Here is a 19753-nt window from a genome sequence, read left to right on the forward strand (position 1 = left end):
GAATGGGCCACAATACACAATACAATATTACTGCGATTTTAAAAAAGTATTTCACTGCTGGAAGGAGGGTCTTTTCATTAAATTGCTCTGTCTGCACAGTAGAGAGATGCAAATACTTTTGACAGTGGTGCAAAGTGACCAGAGAAAACGGATGAAAAGGGTTGCTCAAGAGGAGCAAACCTTCAACTACCAGAATGCACTGCACCGCACTACGCCAATAAACACTCCTGGACTGGACTGGTGTATTCTTCATGCATATATTTCTTTTGGTTGGATGAGCATGAAAAGTTTTTTTTCAGACAGGGAACCTTTTTTTGCGGCTGAATTTCTGTTTCTGGACTGAGCGGTAAAATAGCATGAACTTTGGATGGTTACCACAACGTCATTGTAATGGTGTCTTGTAAACCCATGAGGGTTGGGCACATGTAAGTGCGCATGACACAAAATAAAAAAAATCAATCAATCATATAGAGTACAGTACGTTAGCAAACAACTGTATGTACAGTTGAATGTTAACTGACCCAATCCAGTGAAAAATAATAATAACCCTATGATAATAACTATGTCTATCAATTACATATAATAATAATAATGATAATAATAATAATAATAATAATAATACATTTTATTTATAAGCGCCTTTCAGAACACTCAAGGACACTGTACAGCAATAAAACAAAACAATAAAAACATAGCTAAAAGCCACACAGAATGAAATGGAACAATGCAATTACAGAGAGTATGATATCTTGAACAGGTGGGTTTTGAGTCTAGATTTGAACAGTGGAAGAGAGTCGATGTTATATACACACATCCTTTATTCATTAGGGGTTAAATTGAGAAATCAAAAATATGTGGTGCCTTTAATAAAAATTAATCTATGACTGATTAATAAAAAACAGATATCTTCCCTCATAATAACTAATCTGTCGGTGATCTGCCAGATGCTCCACAGCCAAGAACTAATATGAATGATGTCTCAACTACAGTACGCTGCTCCATTATACGTTGGCACACACACTATAAAGCAATATTAATGAAGTAGCACTTCACAGAGTTGCCATGTGCTACAGATGGTGTGTCTGCTGGGCTGGAAACACAAGGTGTACTGGGTTTGGTGTTTCTACCAGTGGCCTGCTGCCATGTAATGTCTGAGCCACAGGAAAGACTGACTGAAGTCTGTCTGAATAACCATCCACAGGGACAACTGTCTCTGAGGCATTTTGTAGGGCAAAGCTGAGTGTTGGTCTGCTTGACTGATCAACGCTCTGCAGGATGGACTGTCTGTGACACTGAGTGACTGCTGGAGGAGTCAGATCGGATGGAAAGATGAGAGGAAGTTAGGGATGGGAGAAGTAGGGATGGAAAAAGACAAAAAGGAAGTAGAGGCTGCAGCAGAGGCAACTAAAAAAAGAAAGCGGTGCAAAGCTGCTGTGGAGAAATGAAAAGACAAGGAGATAAAGACAGCTAAAGGCAATGAAAGAGAGTGATTGGAGTGAGGACAAAGAACAAAAGGGAAAAGGAGGACAGAGAGGAGTGTGTGGGAGTTATCATCGAGGGGGGGATTTTGACCAGGAGGGGAGGGCGTCAAAAAGCCGGTGGAGAAGTGAAGTGAAGAGCAGTGAAGAGCTTAGAGAAGAGAGCCCGAGCCCATAACAACTGTCTGCTGTCCTCCTGACACCCGCCCCCACGCCTCCCCCTCTCCGTCTCCCAGTGCAGTCGACAAACAGCCTGCAGCTACTGACCCACACCGACACAAGCAGCCCAGACACTGGCAGCCAGGGAAGGCTGAGGGGGCCGGGCCAATCTGTTACAGCCAAAACAAGCCTCTCTTAACAAGCAGAGGAGAAAGGGACCTAAAAATGTAAAACGGAGATAAGGAGGAGAGGGATCGAAGCTGAAAATAAAGTTTCAAGAACATTCTTGAAACAAAAAAAAAAAAAAAAAAAGAGAGCGTCCCTGATCTATGAGAGCATCTACGGTTGATGAGTTACAGATCTGAGGCCCAGCTGCTGAAGATGAGGACTGTGTAGGAATCTGAACTGGCTCGTCATCCACTTCAACTGAACACACCTCACCTACACAACTGCACTTAATCTCTCCACTTCCCGCTAGAGTCACTTCCCAATGACTCATTCAAGCTGGCCTTCCTGCCCCAAGGTTAAATATGAAAAGAGAGGCAGCCTTTTCACCTTAAAGAAAATAAAAGTTAAAGGGACAGTTCACCCAAAAATCAAACACGTATTTTTCCTCTTACCTAGAGTGCTATTTATCAGTCTAGATTGTTTTGGTGTGAGTTGCAGAGTGTTGGAGATATCTGTCATAGAGATGTCTGCCTTCTCTCCAATATAGTGAAACTAGATGTTACTCGGCTTGTGGTGCTCAAAACTCAACAGCAATGTCTCTTTCCAGGAATCATCACCCAGTTACTCAAGATAATCCACAGACCTTGTTGTGAGCAGTTTCATGTAGGGACTATTTTCTTCCAACCAAACTACACCCATCAACCATATCACTGCACAGAAGGAAGCATGCATCTAATCATGGACGAAGGGCTCATGCTCATGACAGCGTGAGATGTAAATGTTAATGACGTCCTCCTTGGCTGAGCTGTAACATTAGCTAGCTCAGTGGTACAAGGTGAGCTAGCAGTAGATGCACACTTCTTTCTGTGTGGCGATATGGTTGGCGGGTGTGGTTTGAAAGAGAGAAAACAGTTCCAAAATGAAACTCCTGACAACAAGTTCTATGGATTATCTTGAGTAACCCGGTCATGATTTCTGGAAAGAGACACTGCTGTTGAGTTTTTCAAATGTAATTTTTTTTTAGCACTTTGAGCACAACAAGCTGAGTGCCATCTAGTTCCATTATATTGGCCTCAGCTGATATCTCCAACACCCAACAACTCACACCAAAACAATCTGGACTGATAAAAAGCCCCAAAGGTAAAATTTAAAAAAAGTATTTTTGATTTTGGGGTGAACTGTCACTTTAACACTGACTAGAACACACCTGGGACAAGAGACACACATGTCAACATGTGCGGCACACACCTGGGTTGAAATGAGCAGCTGCAAGTGTCCAAACACGTCCTCCCTCGTGGAAATGCACAACAAACACCGTCTCCCATTCCCTCTCATTAAATCTGGCACATCTGAGAAATGGGTGTAATGTGTTGGTAACAAAATAACACCCATCCACATAAAAGAGGACTGTGAAGATGCACTGGCTGTCCACCAGCTAAGAGCTGTAGCTCATAAGGCAACACAAGGTGATAGGTATTTTCTTCTGTTATAGTGCCAAATGTTGGTTTGCAAAGCAAAAAAAAAAGATAATGTTGCAATTGCATTTGAATATTAAGTTGCTGTGTAGGATGATGGCTGTCTAAAATCAGAGGAAATAAAATGAAAGAGTTAACAACAGTGAGATTAAGTTGGTCTGTTCATCTGGCTGCCAATGGTGGCATATTGTCAAAAGCTGACAATCTGTCCCTTTATTCATCTTTCAATGTGAAATTCTAGTTGGGAAAAACAAAAATAAACCTTGGCTCACTTCTTCATCATTTCATTTCACCAGGTCATAGCCTGTGCATGGAACCGGATGGAGATCGTGTGATGATCATTGCTGTATAACTTCTTAATTTCCACCCTAGGTATTCTCCTGCACAGTCATGCTACATCTGCGACTCATCACATGATCCAAAGCTCCAATCATATCTCACACAGATCATACAAAAGCTGCCAACTCCTCTCTCTTCCCTGCGGTTCCTCCATGACTACCTGTGCTGCTCACTCCTTCCTGCTACACGCTGCTATTGGCTGCTTGTGCTGCTCTGCTTTCTCCAACACCAACTGCTGACACACACACACACACACACACACACACACACACACACACACAGACTCTACTGACTGGGAGAACATAAAGGAACTTCAGCCCCCCCTTCCGAAAAAGCCAGTCTGCTTTCTCCAACACCAACTGCTGACACACACACACACACACACACACACACACACACACACACACACACACACACACACACACACACACACAGACTCTACTGACTGGGAGAACATAAAGGAACTTCAGCCCCCCCTTCCGAAAAAGCCCAGTCTGCTTTGACTGGTCAGGGTATCCAGGTCTTCTGCATCTGTACTCTCCTGGTGCCTCTCAAAGTCAAGGATGCTTCCCTGATAGGATGGTTCCTTACAAGTTGAGTCCTACAGAGGCTAGGCAAGACTCCCTCCTAGCACTTGGTGAACATACATTGGAAGCCAAGTACCCACGTGTACATCATTGAAGAGGCCCCACCTTCAATATTGGCAAATTGTGCGTCAACAATTGTGGGTACTTCATGCCCGCTGAGAACACACATGCATTCCTGAAAATTCTTTCAAGGAAGGACTCAGTCCTTCACATTACAACAGCCCTTTGGTGGGATTTGATGAAGTAGCCTCCTTGAAATTCAGTTTAAGGATCCTTCCTTGACTCTGAGAAGCACCAAATATGTCTCTGCACCATCACTGCAATCAGGGGATGACTGTAATGGAGACCGGCAGCACTTTCTGCCATGAAAAATCACCAGTACAAGCTTCTAAATACAACTGGACATGTTCCAAAAGGAATCTGATCCCAAATATTAGCATGAAGCTACCTGCAGCGGTGCACTTGCAGTCAGGGGATGAATAAGCATCGATGCACTTTCTCCCGTTAAAAATCACCATTAAAAGCTACTGAGCACAACTGGACATGTTCCAGCAGGAATCTGATCTAAAATCAGGGAGAAATTAACAACATCAGTAACCAAGGTTACATGTTTCCCTGGCGTTAGCATGTTGCTACATATGGCACTGTACTTGCTGCTGGGGAATGATTGTGTAGGCAGGATTTTCTCCTCTTAAAATGACTAATAAATACATTCCAGCAGAAACAAGATCCAAAATCTAGAGAAATTAACTACATTGGCAACTTAGATTACATTTCCCTGACATTAGCATGTAGCCACATGTAGCAGTGTAGGAAAAGCATCATAGGTCCCCTTCACAATCATACCGGTATTTTTTAAAAAGAAAACAATTCCTTCCAAAACCTTCCAGAGTGAGCACTGAGTTCTCTGAGAGATGTTAATCTGACAATTTGACTCTATTTGGTATAGTGGTATACATACATCTGACGGATCAATAAAATATTATGCTTTGGAAGGTAAGACAGCATCACCCTGCCAGCCATCTCACATATTTCAAGTGAATATTGCTTTTCCAGGCTGCTGCTCTCTTTGCTCTACTAAAATCCTCTAATATATGACCAGTGTTTGTCCTACACTGGCCTCAGTGGCATCCAATATTTTCTCAGCTGGTGCTGGAGTGTAGTACTGTGAGGGATCATACTAAACTCAACCGTCTCTTTATTAGGCCCCATATTAACCTTCAGCTTCATACAGACTTTTCCTTGAAACTGCTAAACCGTACAGGTAAGGTAGGGTAACTGACAGCAGTTGTATAGTAAAGAAAAAGGGTGAAGAACTAACACAACCTCACTTAAAAATCCCATACTAAAGACAAACAGACTTTATTTGACCTCATTTAAGGTAAGTCACGACTTGTCAATGTCCTGAAGTGACCAGATTCCAGTCAGTCTTGGAAACAGGATTTTTTCAGTGCGTGTGACATCAAAGGGAGAGAAAGAGCATAGTGCAGCATAGTAGACTGGCTGCAGCACTGAAATCCAAAGATGAAAGAGCTGCTGTCCTGGTCTCAGACTGTGAGTAACCACTGTGGAGGGGAGGGGGGAGTGGAGATGAGGGTGGGAGGAAGAAGGTGGGATGGAAGAGTATTGAAACGGACGTACAGGAAGAGAAAAGCCGAGGTGAGAAAAGGAGAGGAGGGGTGCTTGGCAAGAGAAGGCCTGACGGGGCCACCAGGAGCTCGTCTCTGAGGGTTTTTAGGGTTTTGTGGAGGCATCACAGTAATCTGCTCTATGGGGAGCTGTGAGGGGTGCTGACACTGATGGTGGGGACAGGAGATGGGTGTAACTGCATTAGATGACAGCTGTGGTGGGGCTACACAAATCAATATCCTTTTAGTTTGCAACCAATACTTCTCCCAGTTAAAAAAAGAGAGAAAAGTCTAGAAAGAGGCATTCAAATATGGCTTCTATCCAGGCCAGTGTGGTAGCGAAGGACAGAGGGGTATATTGTAAATATAAGAGATATTAAATCAATAAAAGCATTCTGTAGTAGTCCATATAAATAAGAAAGATAACATTTTCTAAATGTGTAATTTCTTTGACAAATCTATTTTAAAATGTTACGCATATTAGTTGCATTTGTCTCTATGTAATAATGAAGATCTCAGAGAGGAAGTCTGCAGGTGCCACCCAGGTTTGACCTTGTCAGTGACACATGGTGCAATCAAAATCAATCCATAGCTCCACCTTGTGGGCATGGCTGTGTTCTGCAAGAGGGAACACACAATGGTTGGGATTCATCACACGTCAGTAGCCAGAGGTCCTCAAGTACAGTCTGTACTGTTGTTCATATTACCCAAAATTAAAGCCCGATGACAGGAAGGCACCCTGATAAGCTGATTAACTGAAGCTGCCATGTTAAAATACAAGACATCATTTTACAAGGTAACTAAAAGATTCTCACTTAAACACAGCAGGCTTAGTGGATGTTGGATTTTAGGAGATGAAACCCGTTCATCTAAGTGAAATCATCACAAATGTACCTATGTGGCACCAGACATAAAGGTAATCTAAACTGGTCCTACTTCCTCCATCACTAATTTTAGATCACACCCCAGTGGAAGGGAGGAAGGAAGGACGGAAGGAGGGAGGCAAAAGAGGTGCCAAAAGAGGAAGAGACAGAGAAGGTCACAGTAGTAGCTGTGCCACCATGGTGAGTAAGCGTGTGTGTGTGTGTGTGTGTGTGTGTGTGTGTGTGTCAGTATGAGCATGAGGATGGTCTGGATAGGACAAAGAGGACGCGCCTGCCCACACAGATGACCAGAAAGCCAGTATGCCAGTGAGTCTGTAGCTGCCAAATAATCCAACGACAGCAAGACCGCCAGCCGGAAAGTCAGCCAGCTTCCCATGCATGCACACACACTCACACATACACACACGCATATGTGCGCGCGCACACAACCACACGCAGTCATCCAGCCAACGATCCATGCCTGCAAGATGTGTTACTTTTTGCTGCCAGTACCAGCAGGCCAGCAGGCAGACAGAGAGCATGAAGACACTTCAGAGCTGCCTTATCTGGCCTTCAGCTCCGTCACAGAAACACTTAACAACATAGCTGGATGTAACTTTTACCTTGCTCACTGAAGCATGACCAGTGTTGTGCATCAAAGCACATGCTGGATTCATATTTTGCAGCAGATACTCCATAGACTTTCGATTTGACACCTCGGTCAAATAACCCCTCATTCTCCTCTGCTTTCTTACGATGGAAATTGAAAAACACAACTCACCTTAACTTATCTGTTTCAGTTCTTTCTAAGTGGACACTTAAATCAATCTTATTTCACTCCAGAATTTGGCAAACCATAATCTTTAACACCTAAAACTCCTCCTCCATGGATGCATTTAAGGCATGGGGAAAAGACCTGTGTGAAACAATACATGAAGACACCTGACATGATACAGTAACACACAAATGCTCCATCCAATTTAAAGTGTTAAACAGGTTAAACTATTCCAACGGTGAAACTCCACAGCATCTTCCTGGAGGTGTCTGCACAATGTGATAAATGTAATTCTGCTGGAGGCACTTTAAATCATGACTATGTAACTATTGTAGGAGAAAACTAACATGTTCTTTCCTTAGCAAACAAAGTGTCTAATACATTAGAAATAAGACACACTCTCACTTGTTCAGCACACTCAGGGGACTTGGCCTGGTATGACCACTGACTGTATATACAAAGATGGATAACATGTCTTTACTTTCTCTCACTGCACAAAATGGCACCGCCATCTTGTGCTGGTTATGTCACTTGGTAAGAGTCTGCGTAGCAGTGATTGGGGGTTAGAGATGCCATATCGAGATCCCGCCCATACAATCACCCAACTCAATCTTAAATCAATCGCAGCTAACATATTACTGATGGTTATTTAACAAAACCCTCACTATGTATATATTTTGTGTTAGCACCAATAATCAATGCTACAGTATCAATATAATATCGATATCAAGGTCTTTGATCAAAAATAATGTGATATTTGATTTTCTCCATATCACCCAGTCCTGATCACAGCTGTCAATCATGACACATCATTTTATAGCATGATATAGCCAATTACAACCAAACTTATCAGAAACACTAGAATTACCGCCCAGTGGTTGTATGCTTCCACGCGCCAGTTTCTCACAGTTTACATCCATGTCTGTGACAACATGTATATATATACATACCATAAGATCTATATGTTGTCACAGTGAGGTTAACCTTTGATCTTTTGGATATAAAATGTCATCACTTCATCATATTATCCTGTTTGACATTTGTTTTTTGTTTTTTTAAAGTTTTGTCATAATTAGCGCAATAATTCTTTAGTTATGGCCAAAAACACATTTTCTGAGGTCACACTGACCATGACCTTCGCCCACTAAACTATAATCAGTTTATTCTTCAGTCTGAGAGAATATTTGTGTCAAATTTGAAGAAATTCCCTCAAGGTATCATGTTTACAAGAATGAGACAGACAAGGTCACAGTGACCTTGACCTTTGACCACCAAAAATTAGTCAGTTCATTATTGAGTCCAAGTGGACATTTGAGCCAAATTTGAAGAAATTTCCTTGAGATGTTCTCGAAATACTATGTTCACAAGAATGGGACGTATGGACGGACGGACAGCCCAAAACCATTATGCCTTTGGTAACGGCTATGGCCATAGTCAACACTTCAGTGTACATCAGCGTGATAAGAACTACCTTAAATCAGAAACCATGATCTTTGGAAAAAATTAATTTGACATTTACTTTGATTTACTAGTTTGGTCCATTTCCCATCTGCTTAACATGGAGAGGGCGGAGTTTATGACCTATACTGCAGCCAGCCATGAGGCGGTGACCAAGATGATTTGGCTTCACTTTTGGGAAGCTGTCAAGCTCCATTTTTATATAGGGTCTATGGGTTTGACCAGTAGCATATGGCGGCTAATGTTAGCTAATGTTAATGAACTCAAGCTAGATAATGTTGTGTAACTGACATTATTGAGTCAGTTCTTTGACTTCATGGCTCTTCTACACACATGCTACTGTTAAACTACTTAAGAATTTACCACTATCCTGTAACTACCATTGTTTAGCAAAGGTTACACAGAGTCATCAAATGTATAACTTTTCCTGTTCTGAGCTGGTTAACTACTGGGGATTTAAATTTTCCAAGGTGGCTGGTACCATAACACGACCTAAAGATGATCATTTTTGGCAAGGCCAAGACGAAGACTGTTCAATGTGATGGGACTTTTTACATCAAATAATCTTACTTCAGTGCTTCTGGAACCACCTTCACTTCAGCACTGGCTAATGATGAAATTTGGTCCCCCCCTTTGTTGCTTTTCCAAAGGATGTCCATATTAATCTGAATCATAACTCATCATTTTATTTGTGTACTTTTCTTTTGAGAGTGCATCATGCTTTTTTGAGCCTTGTGTTGTTTTTGTGTTCTGCGTTCTCATGTACTGCCTTTATTTCATGGGAAACTGAAGCATTCAACCATGTGAACCTTAGCAGAGTTTCATTAAAAACGACAAATACATATGATTTTTGTTTTGGTTTAAATAAGTAGACACACAAAATATTCTGCAGTGACACAACCTCTGTTATGCATAATTGCTTTGATTATTTGACAAGCTATTCGTACATCTTAAAGGCTTTTGAAACATCTAGTGCTGACTTTTTACATCCAAAAGTAAAAGAAGCATCTGAAAGGAGTTTCTCTTCAGAGCACTCTTCTTCATCGGGGTATACTAGCTATTCGCTGCTTGCATTGCTATTACTACGAACCTACCAGAACCATTCATTTGGATAATATCCTCATTGAGACGTGCGTGCAGAGCACCAAAATTGGCTTGTAATTAAAAGATGCTGGGGATTCTGGAGAAAAAAATAAATAAATAAAAGAAGTCGAGTGAGTTATTAAGGTCCTTCCTGTGGTTTAAAAATCAAACAGCACCTGGATACTGCTTGCTTCTATAAGACTACCAAGTACCACACACAGGAAAGGAAAGAGATAGCAGTGTGCAGGCAGGCACACACAAACATGCAGAGTTGACAGATACAGACGCACACTTTCACACACAGACAGACAAACACGGATACACACACAACGCCTCCACAAACACATACAGAGCTGGCACATCGGGTGAGGTAATGTTCCCTCCCTTCTGCCTTCCAAGCACACTTCCTCCGCCTGGAATAATTGCTGCCTGGCTGCTTGTCTGGGAAAGCGAGCTGCTCCGTTCATTAGTTGCTCTAAATATCAGACACGGCATCACTTTTAAAGGCTTAATTTCACTGCAGTCACAGCCCCTTTCTCTGATCCTCACCCGTCGAGAGCCGCAGAGTATGCTCCTGTTCTTGCAGGCATGACCTAAATAGATAAGCAGTAAATGAACGGGGCCCTTTCTTTTGGCAACCGGGGAGAAATTAACGGACAGAGATGAGAGCAGACGAAAGGGGAGCGCTTTGTGGTGGGAGGGTGCAGAAACTCAAGTGAAGCAGCAGTGACAGTGATGGCGATGGAGAAAGCAGTATCCATTTTCTTGCAAAAGCGGCAAAACAAGACATCCGTTTCCATGGAGACCAGCAAACAGTCATATTTCTTAAGGGACCACTGGGCTTCCTGCCGTGCTTAGTGATTGGCTCATTCAGATGCTGCAGACACAGTACCTGAGGGAGATGGCTTACACTGCTGGTCTTAGAGCTGCGAGAACAGGATGTGTACGGCTGACGGGACCTGACCTGAAGTCACTACAGACACAAACAACACGCCTCTAACCTCTGGCTCTAGTTCTCATGTGACAACGGTGAAGCTGACAGGGACAAGTGGGAAAAATGTGATGTAAAGTAAATGGGCCATATATTTTAGAGCAGTAATAAACCCAAAAACAAAACAACAAGGTGATACTGTTATTCAAGAGATACTGCATAGATTTTTGCTTTAGCAAGTACCCTGGCTTATCACCTGGCTTTATCAGTGCTTTACATGCAGCACTTGGAGGTGATCAGACACACATCTGACCACATGTGCAATTCGTGTCATTTCCATGTTCCTGCAAAGAAACTACAACAATGAATCAAACCAAAACTGCTGTCAGCAGCTTGCATACTAATTAAGAGCCGTGCATTAGCAGAGACCTTTTCTCTAATAGCCTGTTTCATAAATGCACTTTGTTCTGTCAATGCTCCAACAATTCCACATGTCAGCATCATGACTGAAAAGGACCACAAGCTGTTTTTTCCCAGAAAAGTTGCTATGGTAATCTGTTTCTCCCTCCATAGGTCAGTTTGAATATGAAGCAGATATACTAATGGATACAGCACACACGAGGTCATGGTCTACTTGGACATATAAATATATGAACCAACACATGTAACTGCATGTTTTGCACTTCTTTCTTGTGACAGCAATATAATAAGACAAATTTAAGTATTAAAGTAAATTAGCTGAATGCAGACAGGAAGTAAATATATTTTTAAACTGTGTTTCTTTGTGTGACTAGACATTGTTTATTTAAATATGCTTAAGTATATGCTATATTTAAGCAGCTTACTTGGCTACATTTTGAAGGGAAGTTTGAACAGTATTGTCCTAGATGGTCTGATTTTTACTGCACCTTCTCTGAGTTCTCTAGGATCTGAGCAGCGGAGGCATGGCAGTTTTAGACCCTGGGGAAAGTGAAAAACAGAACAAGGCTTTTTGCTAGAAAAGCTAATTAACATGATAAAAAAGAAGTCTAATGCTGCTGGCTAATTGTCTTGTTTTGAGCTGCTTTGACTAACCAGTAAAGATACACCATTGATCTCTCTGAACACGTCAGTCAGGGCTGAGCTGAACAACCACACGCTCATAAAGAAGATCAGATTGTGGCTTGTGGAAAGTTGGAAGTGTGTAAAGCTTGACTTAAGGTTGGGTGCTCGACACTTTTGATTTATTTTATTTTTATTTATTTATTTAACCTTTATTTATCCAGGTTTGCCTCATTGAGATTAAGAATCTCTTTTTCAAGAGGGACCTGGCCAAGAAGGCAGCAAAAGTTACAGACACACATTAAATTGATGAGTGTTGCTTGACCGTAATGACGTATTTTTGACAGAACAAAAGGTCGCTTGAAACTTTCCTTTCATGTCATGCACTTGGAGAATTTTGTTGCATTGCGCATGATCATATTTTGTTTTGCAACCCACATCAACTTCAACCATTCAGCGTCTCTGTCCACAGAAGCAGCCGTCTGTCAGCAGTAGCAGCTCCTGAGGAGCTGAGAGGACAAGGCCAGCCGAACTGCTTTCACCAGGCTGACTGACAGCAAACATTTACTGAACCTAAAAAAAATTTCATGTCATCCTCATGGGAAGAAATCACTATTTACATGTATTGATTCACTAATGTTATTTCCCTGCCCACCATATCGAGTGAGAGGAATGTGCAGCTCACAGACAAACTGGGAGCTGATCAATCAATATGACAGATATGGTTAATAAGTGAAAAACACATATGGAGTGGGATATCTGTGAGATTTTAACAGCTGTCCGTGCAGATTATGCTTCACTAAACACAACTAAAACAGACTTGCACTGTAAAAACACAGGGAACTCTGACTACCATAAGATAACAGAAACCTTTTGCTAAAACATAATTTGACAAAAACACGAGACTGTTTATTTTCTCTCGAGCAACACTTATCAAATTTGTTGAGTCTTACTATAAATCAGGCTTAAGTTTATTATCTTACCTATAATTCATATGACATTTTTATCATCAATTTTTTTGTGATTTTATTGGTGATCATCCTTGCTGCCTTTGCATCAAAGACAACAAAGAACATAAATCTCAGACTTTATTTTATTTTAATGTCCTCCTTCTCATGATGCCAACTCAATTACAGTAAACCTCCATTGTCTGCTGCCTTACAATCTGTTTTTAGTTATGAAAGCATAATAAAGACAACATATACTGTATGTTTTCTTGGATAATGCACTCCAACAAATCACCTCACACTCTCCACAAGTGCCTCCACAACAAAATGAAGAACAGTTTGTGAAGCAACACATATGTCCTTGATGACGACTTTATGTGAAACATAGTATACACACAACACTTCCTGTCCTGTCCTTGGAAATGATTGCCAATTCTTGTCTTTTTTTGCCCTCGACAGTGTGACACATCATCTTGGATGTTCACCTTTAGGCTGACAATGAACAGGGCTTTAAAATGTGACAGCAGTGGTTGAAGGATAAGTCAATTTATGGTGTGCGTGACAGGGTGTATATAGCGGTGACAGGGAGGCATGGACTATTCCTGTTGGGTTGGTTGTATATGTGCAAGTACTGTATGTGAGACACTGTGTATGATAATCAGGTGCAATGGTGTCTATTGTTTCTGTTGCATGATCTCTTGTCTGCTTGCAGTTCCTAATATTTAAGATGGAAGGTATAGTGGCATTGAATGCATTTGTGATATACAGCCTTTGGCACTTCTCTGCTGGTAAACTTCCTTATTGATCATAGTGAACTATTTCTGACCAAATTAAAGAAGACAATGGCCCCACATCAAACACTTGGGTTCTGTTAGCTGTCACCTGAATAGTAACATACTTTAGCAGGAATGAGGTTATTACAAAAAGACCACTAACATCTATTGCATGTAAGACTAATAAGTTTTAGATCAAACATCTACAATACTATATTTCATACAGTTCTTGATTCTGCCCACAAATAGCATGAAAACTGTTAATACACTTATTCTGAGTGTGTGAGATTGTGCATCAGAGGTATGGTCAACGTACCGTCACCTTCTCTAAATCAGCTTCTGAGGAGGTGGGAGACAGGGGGCTGATGGGACTGAGGGAAGGAGAGCTTCCGACACTGGAGACGTACTCGGGATCAGGAACATACAGAACCTGCAAACACAATCCATGTCTGTATTTACACAGGCGCTGCCTTTGTGCAAACACGCATTGTACACCACGCATGCACACACAAGGAGGGGAAAAAAGAGAATCTCTCTTTCTCACACATATGCATACAGTTCACACACAACCCAACCACAACACTGACAAGGCAAATGACATGAAATCACGTGAATAGCCTCAGGCCACTGACAGGGATAAATGGAGAAAGGGAAAATGATGGTTATGATGATCAAGTCAACTTGTTGGAGTTGGCAGTTATGGGGACGAGGGAACTGATAATTTTTACGTAGTTAGCACATGGTGACAGCCAAATTTAGTTTATTTCTATACAGGACAGCAACTACCACATATTTTCATAATTTATAACTTTGTTGATTATTTTCTCAATTAACTAATTAATCATTTAAATAATAAAATGTCAGATTATAGTGAAAAATGCCCTAGGAATTCCCAAAACCAAAAGATATTTAGTTTAATAACACAGAGGAAAAGGAAAATTAGTTGAGTGTGAAGCTACAGCCAGGAGACAGTTAGGCTTACCATACAGACTGGAAACAGGGTAAATCAGTGGCTAAATTCTTTCAAGTGTCACAAATCCAATGAAATGACTTTTAATATCAGGATTTGATGCATTTGGTCTGATAACATTTGGAAAGTGGCGGGCGGAAGTCTCTTATGTGCTTGCTCTATGGGTCCAGTAATGCAGAAGCAGATAAGATATTTTGGGGGGCTTTTTTGTCATTATTTGATAGGACAGATTTAGCATGAAAGGGGGAGAGCGTGGGAATGACATGCAGCAAAGGGCTGCAGGTTGAAACTGAACCCCAGCGCCCTGCAGCAAGGACACTGTCTTGGAACATGTTGGACCTGCTCTACCAGGTAAGCCAGTGGGCGCCCCCTACACAGCTCTTTTAATACATGCATGGGTTAAACTCAGTTACGGTAGACTGGCTCTGTCCAAAGATTTAAAAACAATCCTTACCAGCACTTCTAGAGGTCACTAATTAACAAGTTATCCTGTGTGTTTTTCTCTGTAAAGAAACCAACGTGTAAAAACCACAAGTTGCAGTTTAAGGGCCCTGCTGGCTGTTTCCAATCTTTATGGTAATTCAAGCTAACCATGTCCTGGCTGTAGTTTCATATTCAACATACACGCACGAGAGAGTGGTATTGATCTTCTCATATAACTCTCAGCAAGTAAACTAATAAGAGTACTTTGCCAAAATGTTGAATTTGTCCCTTAAGAGAAGCCCTCTACATGTTCATTACTGTATAACCTGTATAATATCTATTTTCAGAAAAAAAGATAAGTGGTTTTTAAGCCTTTAAAGGGGAACACCACCTGAATTAAGATTTTAAATAAGTTATTTCCATGGCCTAGAAAAGTTCACTTAATATTTGTGAATATGAGCTACTCTCTCAAAGCCTGAAACCAGAGAGGGAAGTGTCAAACTTGTGATATCATAGGATGTAAAGGCCGTGGCTGCGTCAGAGACAACGACCCACAAAATATTTGTTTTCTTTTTGACACCAAAATGAGCTTTTCAACTGTAATGTTCTTAGTTCTAAAACAGGGAATGTACCCATATTGACCGAATCACAATGTTTGTTTACAATAACATCCAGGTAGAAAACCCCTGCGTCACACATATAAAATTAAATGGTGCTGAGCTAACGTTGCCTCAGTTGGTTAGTATTTAGCCATCTTAATAAGACATACCTATAAAATATCAATATCAGTTTGATTGTATATATATTTTTACCTTGCAGTTAGACAGCCTTTTCTGACAGGGGACTGAAGTTGTTATCTCAACGCCACAAGACTCCAGTGACAAAAACAGGAGTTCAGGACTAACCAAGTATCAGATAGAAATAAATAAGATTACCAGTTATACAATTGTCAGTTGTCTCCCTGGAGGTGATTGTTGTTGTTAGTGCAATGTCACTGTGATTCGCTCTATACTCAAAACATTCCCCTGGGTACTTTAAGTTGCATCTATAACATCATTTCTAATTCACTGTCTATGGAGGAGGTCCAGACTTTATACTTCGACACATTAGAGTTTTAACACCCTAGCTTTTGGATTTAGGAGAGAGTTGCTCATGTATAATAATACTGTTGGACTGTCTCAGACCACAGGAATAACATTTATGAATTTTGAAAATGGGCGTAGTTCCTCATTGAATTTAATATTGAAATTCTTTTTTGGATTGTACATTTTTGGCATCTACAAGAAGTTGAGAAATGAAATATTTATCTAGGTACAGCTTTAGGGTTCAAGAAATGAGCTGTTTATGTTGTGGTATACGCTTGAGCTGTGGAAGGAGAAGAGAGCTGATGGTCCAGTAAGTGCTCTCTACACCCCACTGCTTGGACGCAGATCAACTCGGTATTGTTTGCTGAGAGCTGAGACAGGGGACGATGCCAACAGGATTGGCGTATGTGGTTCGTCCCCATTCGTCTGGATTTCATTTTGACGCCAAGAAATACAGAGACAAAATATCGTTTTGGATGTTTGTCACTTTTCCCAATTAAAAAACTCATTTAGAATTACTGAAAAAAGAAAAGACAAAGATGAAAGCCTGGGAAGCTGGCAGTAGGTTTAGCGGGCTAAAGATGGGTAGTTTGTGTCATGTTGTCGGAACTTAAGCGTCTGTGGGAGAATTCAAGCATCACACATATTATTATACCTTTTTTTTTTTAGAAACAAAATAGGTCCTTTGCAATGAATTGCATCCTAATGGGACAAATGACACTGTAATTAGCAGGCAATTAAGCTGGGATACAGATAGTAGGGATGTGAACAGTGAGTCAGCAATTTCCTCTGAGAGAGTGGGAGGATAAACACATGCAGCATGTGATGTTCCCAAAAAAAACTATGTCCAATCTCTCCACCTAGTTTCCAATAAGCACAGTTGTTAAGTGACTGTGAGACCAAGACAAACCATTGAGAATGCATTATGAACTGTCAAAGCAGCTACTGTGAGATTGACCGGATTGTGAGAAGGTACAGATGTGAGGTTGCTGAAGGACTGTGATGAAGTGATGCAGCTGAATATATCAGTGATGGCGTGCACGGCGGTTCACACCTGGCCAGGCACCACTGCTCTGGAGAACAGCTTGTTCAGCTGAACCAGTTCGTTGGGTGTGGTGTCAAACTTGAGCGCAATGCTGTTCAACGTGTCCCGCGATTCCACCTGGACAACAAAACAAGAGAAAGGGCACAAAATCACACTCCTGATTCTGTTCAGAGCATTTCCTTACAGCAGCAGAGGGAAGACTTGAAGATGTGACACAGATTATGAGAGATTGAGAGAGAGGAGCTGAAACACAGAGCTGCGCAATTATTACTTTAATGTTAGATTTTTTGCATGTTAGATTTAGGGATGTTATGCAAATTAAAGCTGTCAGCTGTTGACCAGGAATAGATTCCCACAGGAGGCAATGTTGCTGGCAGAGATATGAACTGACATGAATGTCAGCAGCAGTCTTGTGTTATCTCGTGAAGCACTCATGTAGCTACATCTGTCTCTTTTTTTCAATTTAAAACAACAAAGACGCTCTTATGAGCACAAAGTCTAGGGCTAACTGCAAATTGATTATTTTCATTATTGATTAATCATTAGTCTATAAAGCACCCGATAACTAATACTGACTGTTTATGAAACCCTTCCCCTGAAAAATGATTGTGCAATCAAAGCCTAGCAACTGTAACTAGGCACAGCAGGTCTGTCAAACTTTTGTAAAGCCAAAAACTTAAGAGGGCAACAGGCTTGGGCAGTATTTTTTTCATACCTTCATACCTTACTGACATTTCACCAGGCTATGCGGTACATGACAGTCTTTGTGTTAAAAAAAAAAAAAACAAGGAATAAAGGCTGAGCTACTGGTGATAAAAGTCATTTTAGCACATATGTCATTGTCTAACATACAATGCTGTGTTTCTAAAATGAAATTAGCCTACTTAAACAAGTCTTGCTGGATTTAAATACTTATTGTCCATATAATAAAAAACAGACAACAAATAAATGCCCTTCTTGCTGAAGAACCTGATGACTCTTGTTTTCGCAGTGAATACCGATATATCACTGGGCTGAACTGAGATGATGTGTGTTGGAGGTGGTCATTTTAAGATAAAGTTATATGCGGCAATACTTCCAACAGCGGCATTTTTTGTTTATACCAGTCCTGTAAAGTTATCCCCACCACTCGCAGTCAACACCTTTCTCAGCTCAGCTGCCTGTTCCACCAGTAGACACTGACCTCTGGCGCCTGTCATGATAACTACTTTTGTTGGGCAATATACTGTCCGAGACATAATTGCGATAAACAATATTATCGTCATTTTATGCCACTGATCTTATGATAATATAATAGCATATTGCAACTACAACCTTTCAAAGAGCAGTGAACTATTAATCTGACAAGAAATGACGGCAAAACTCGTCACAGCATATTGTTTTTCGGTTCATTTGGCTCGGGCACTGTGAAAAAACGCTTCGACATTGCATCCAAGTCTTATGGGGCCTCCACTTGTAACGAAGGGTTAAGTTACCACGTGCCACCTCCAGTCATTTCAATGTAGGAAAGGCAGCAGAGGGAAAGCGGTGTGAACATATTTGTGGGGGTATGAAGCCGTTGCCACCCAAGTGAACACACGCAGATTTTGCTCTGCTGTGCTGAGCAAAATTTGAACTACCGGCGGTTGTTGCTTGGCTTTGGTCTATCAAATAGCGAGCATCACACAAGCAAAAATAAGACAAGATGGAGGAGCTGATAATGTTGGTGTCTGAATACCCAGAGTTACAGTGCCAGCAACTTATTAGGACAACCAGAGAAAAAAAGTAAACTGTCCAAATATGTAGAAATCTTTGGCAATGTCAGTATGCATCTACAAGTTAGCTTGCACTTGCCAATGTTTACAGAAGCACCTGCCTGTCATCGCAGCTGTGGTCCGTAGTGGTTACTGCATGGCGACATGAAGGCGGCTTTAGAATGGAAGGGAAAACCGCACTATTTATTCAGGCAACATGTTGACTAAAATTTTGGTGATATTCTTATGTAAATAGACACAAATGTAAACACAAAGCAATAACGTACCATATATGGACATGACCTCGATCATTTTTGCTGACCTTGATAGGTCGATAATGTAATTATCCTAATTAGGCCTAATTTGGGCTTGCATTTTTTTTCTAACCACGCTAACCTTTGTACTAACTAACTCTACACTTAATATAATTTGATAAAGCATATCAACTTGAACCATATTAAGGGTACAAACAAGCAGAAGAAGAGGTAGTGCTTCATGTTTAACAGATCACACAGGCTTCTGATGTGGCGACATCCTGTGCTCAGCTGCTGCACCCTGCAGTTTTACGCAGGTGCATTTGCTTGTCTCCACCAGTTAAAATCCATACAACAGAGATGTGCTCCACGTGTCTGAACTAGTTAAGCATCTAACATGCCCAGTGGGAGTTTCTACCTTCCAAATAAGGCTGACAACCCTGTCAGAAAGTGCCTGCAAATGTGAGAAACGTGGTATGAGTGAAAAAAAGTGAGCTCAGGGGAGAGAACCCCCGAGAACCAGACAGGCAGGGCTGAC

The 19753-nt window shown here is 41.2% G+C and overlaps 1 protein-coding gene across 7 annotated transcripts in view; it reads right to left on the reverse strand.

Moving 5' to 3' along the window:
- oxr1a (oxidation resistance 1a) overlaps positions 1-19753 on the reverse strand; it is a 210943-nt gene that overhangs the window by 26677 nt on the left and 164513 nt on the right. For 5 of the 7 annotated variants that reach the window (XM_050045734.1, XM_050045735.1, XM_050045737.1 and 2 more), the window contains 2 exons: positions 17238-17345; positions 14022-14135 (listed from right to left, as the gene is read on the reverse strand). The exons of the other annotated variants lie outside the window; for them this stretch is intronic. In XM_050045734.1, the coding sequence (XP_049901691.1) occupies positions 14022-14135; positions 17238-17345 (222 nt within the window). The remainder of the gene's footprint in view (positions 1-14021; positions 14136-17237; positions 17346-19753) is intronic. 7 annotated transcript variants of the gene reach the window in all.

This window comes from Epinephelus moara, chromosome 6 (genome assembly GCF_006386435.1).
Source record: "Epinephelus moara isolate mb chromosome 6, YSFRI_EMoa_1.0, whole genome shotgun sequence".
Classification (NCBI taxonomy): domain Eukaryota; kingdom Metazoa; phylum Chordata; class Actinopteri; order Perciformes; family Serranidae; genus Epinephelus; species Epinephelus moara.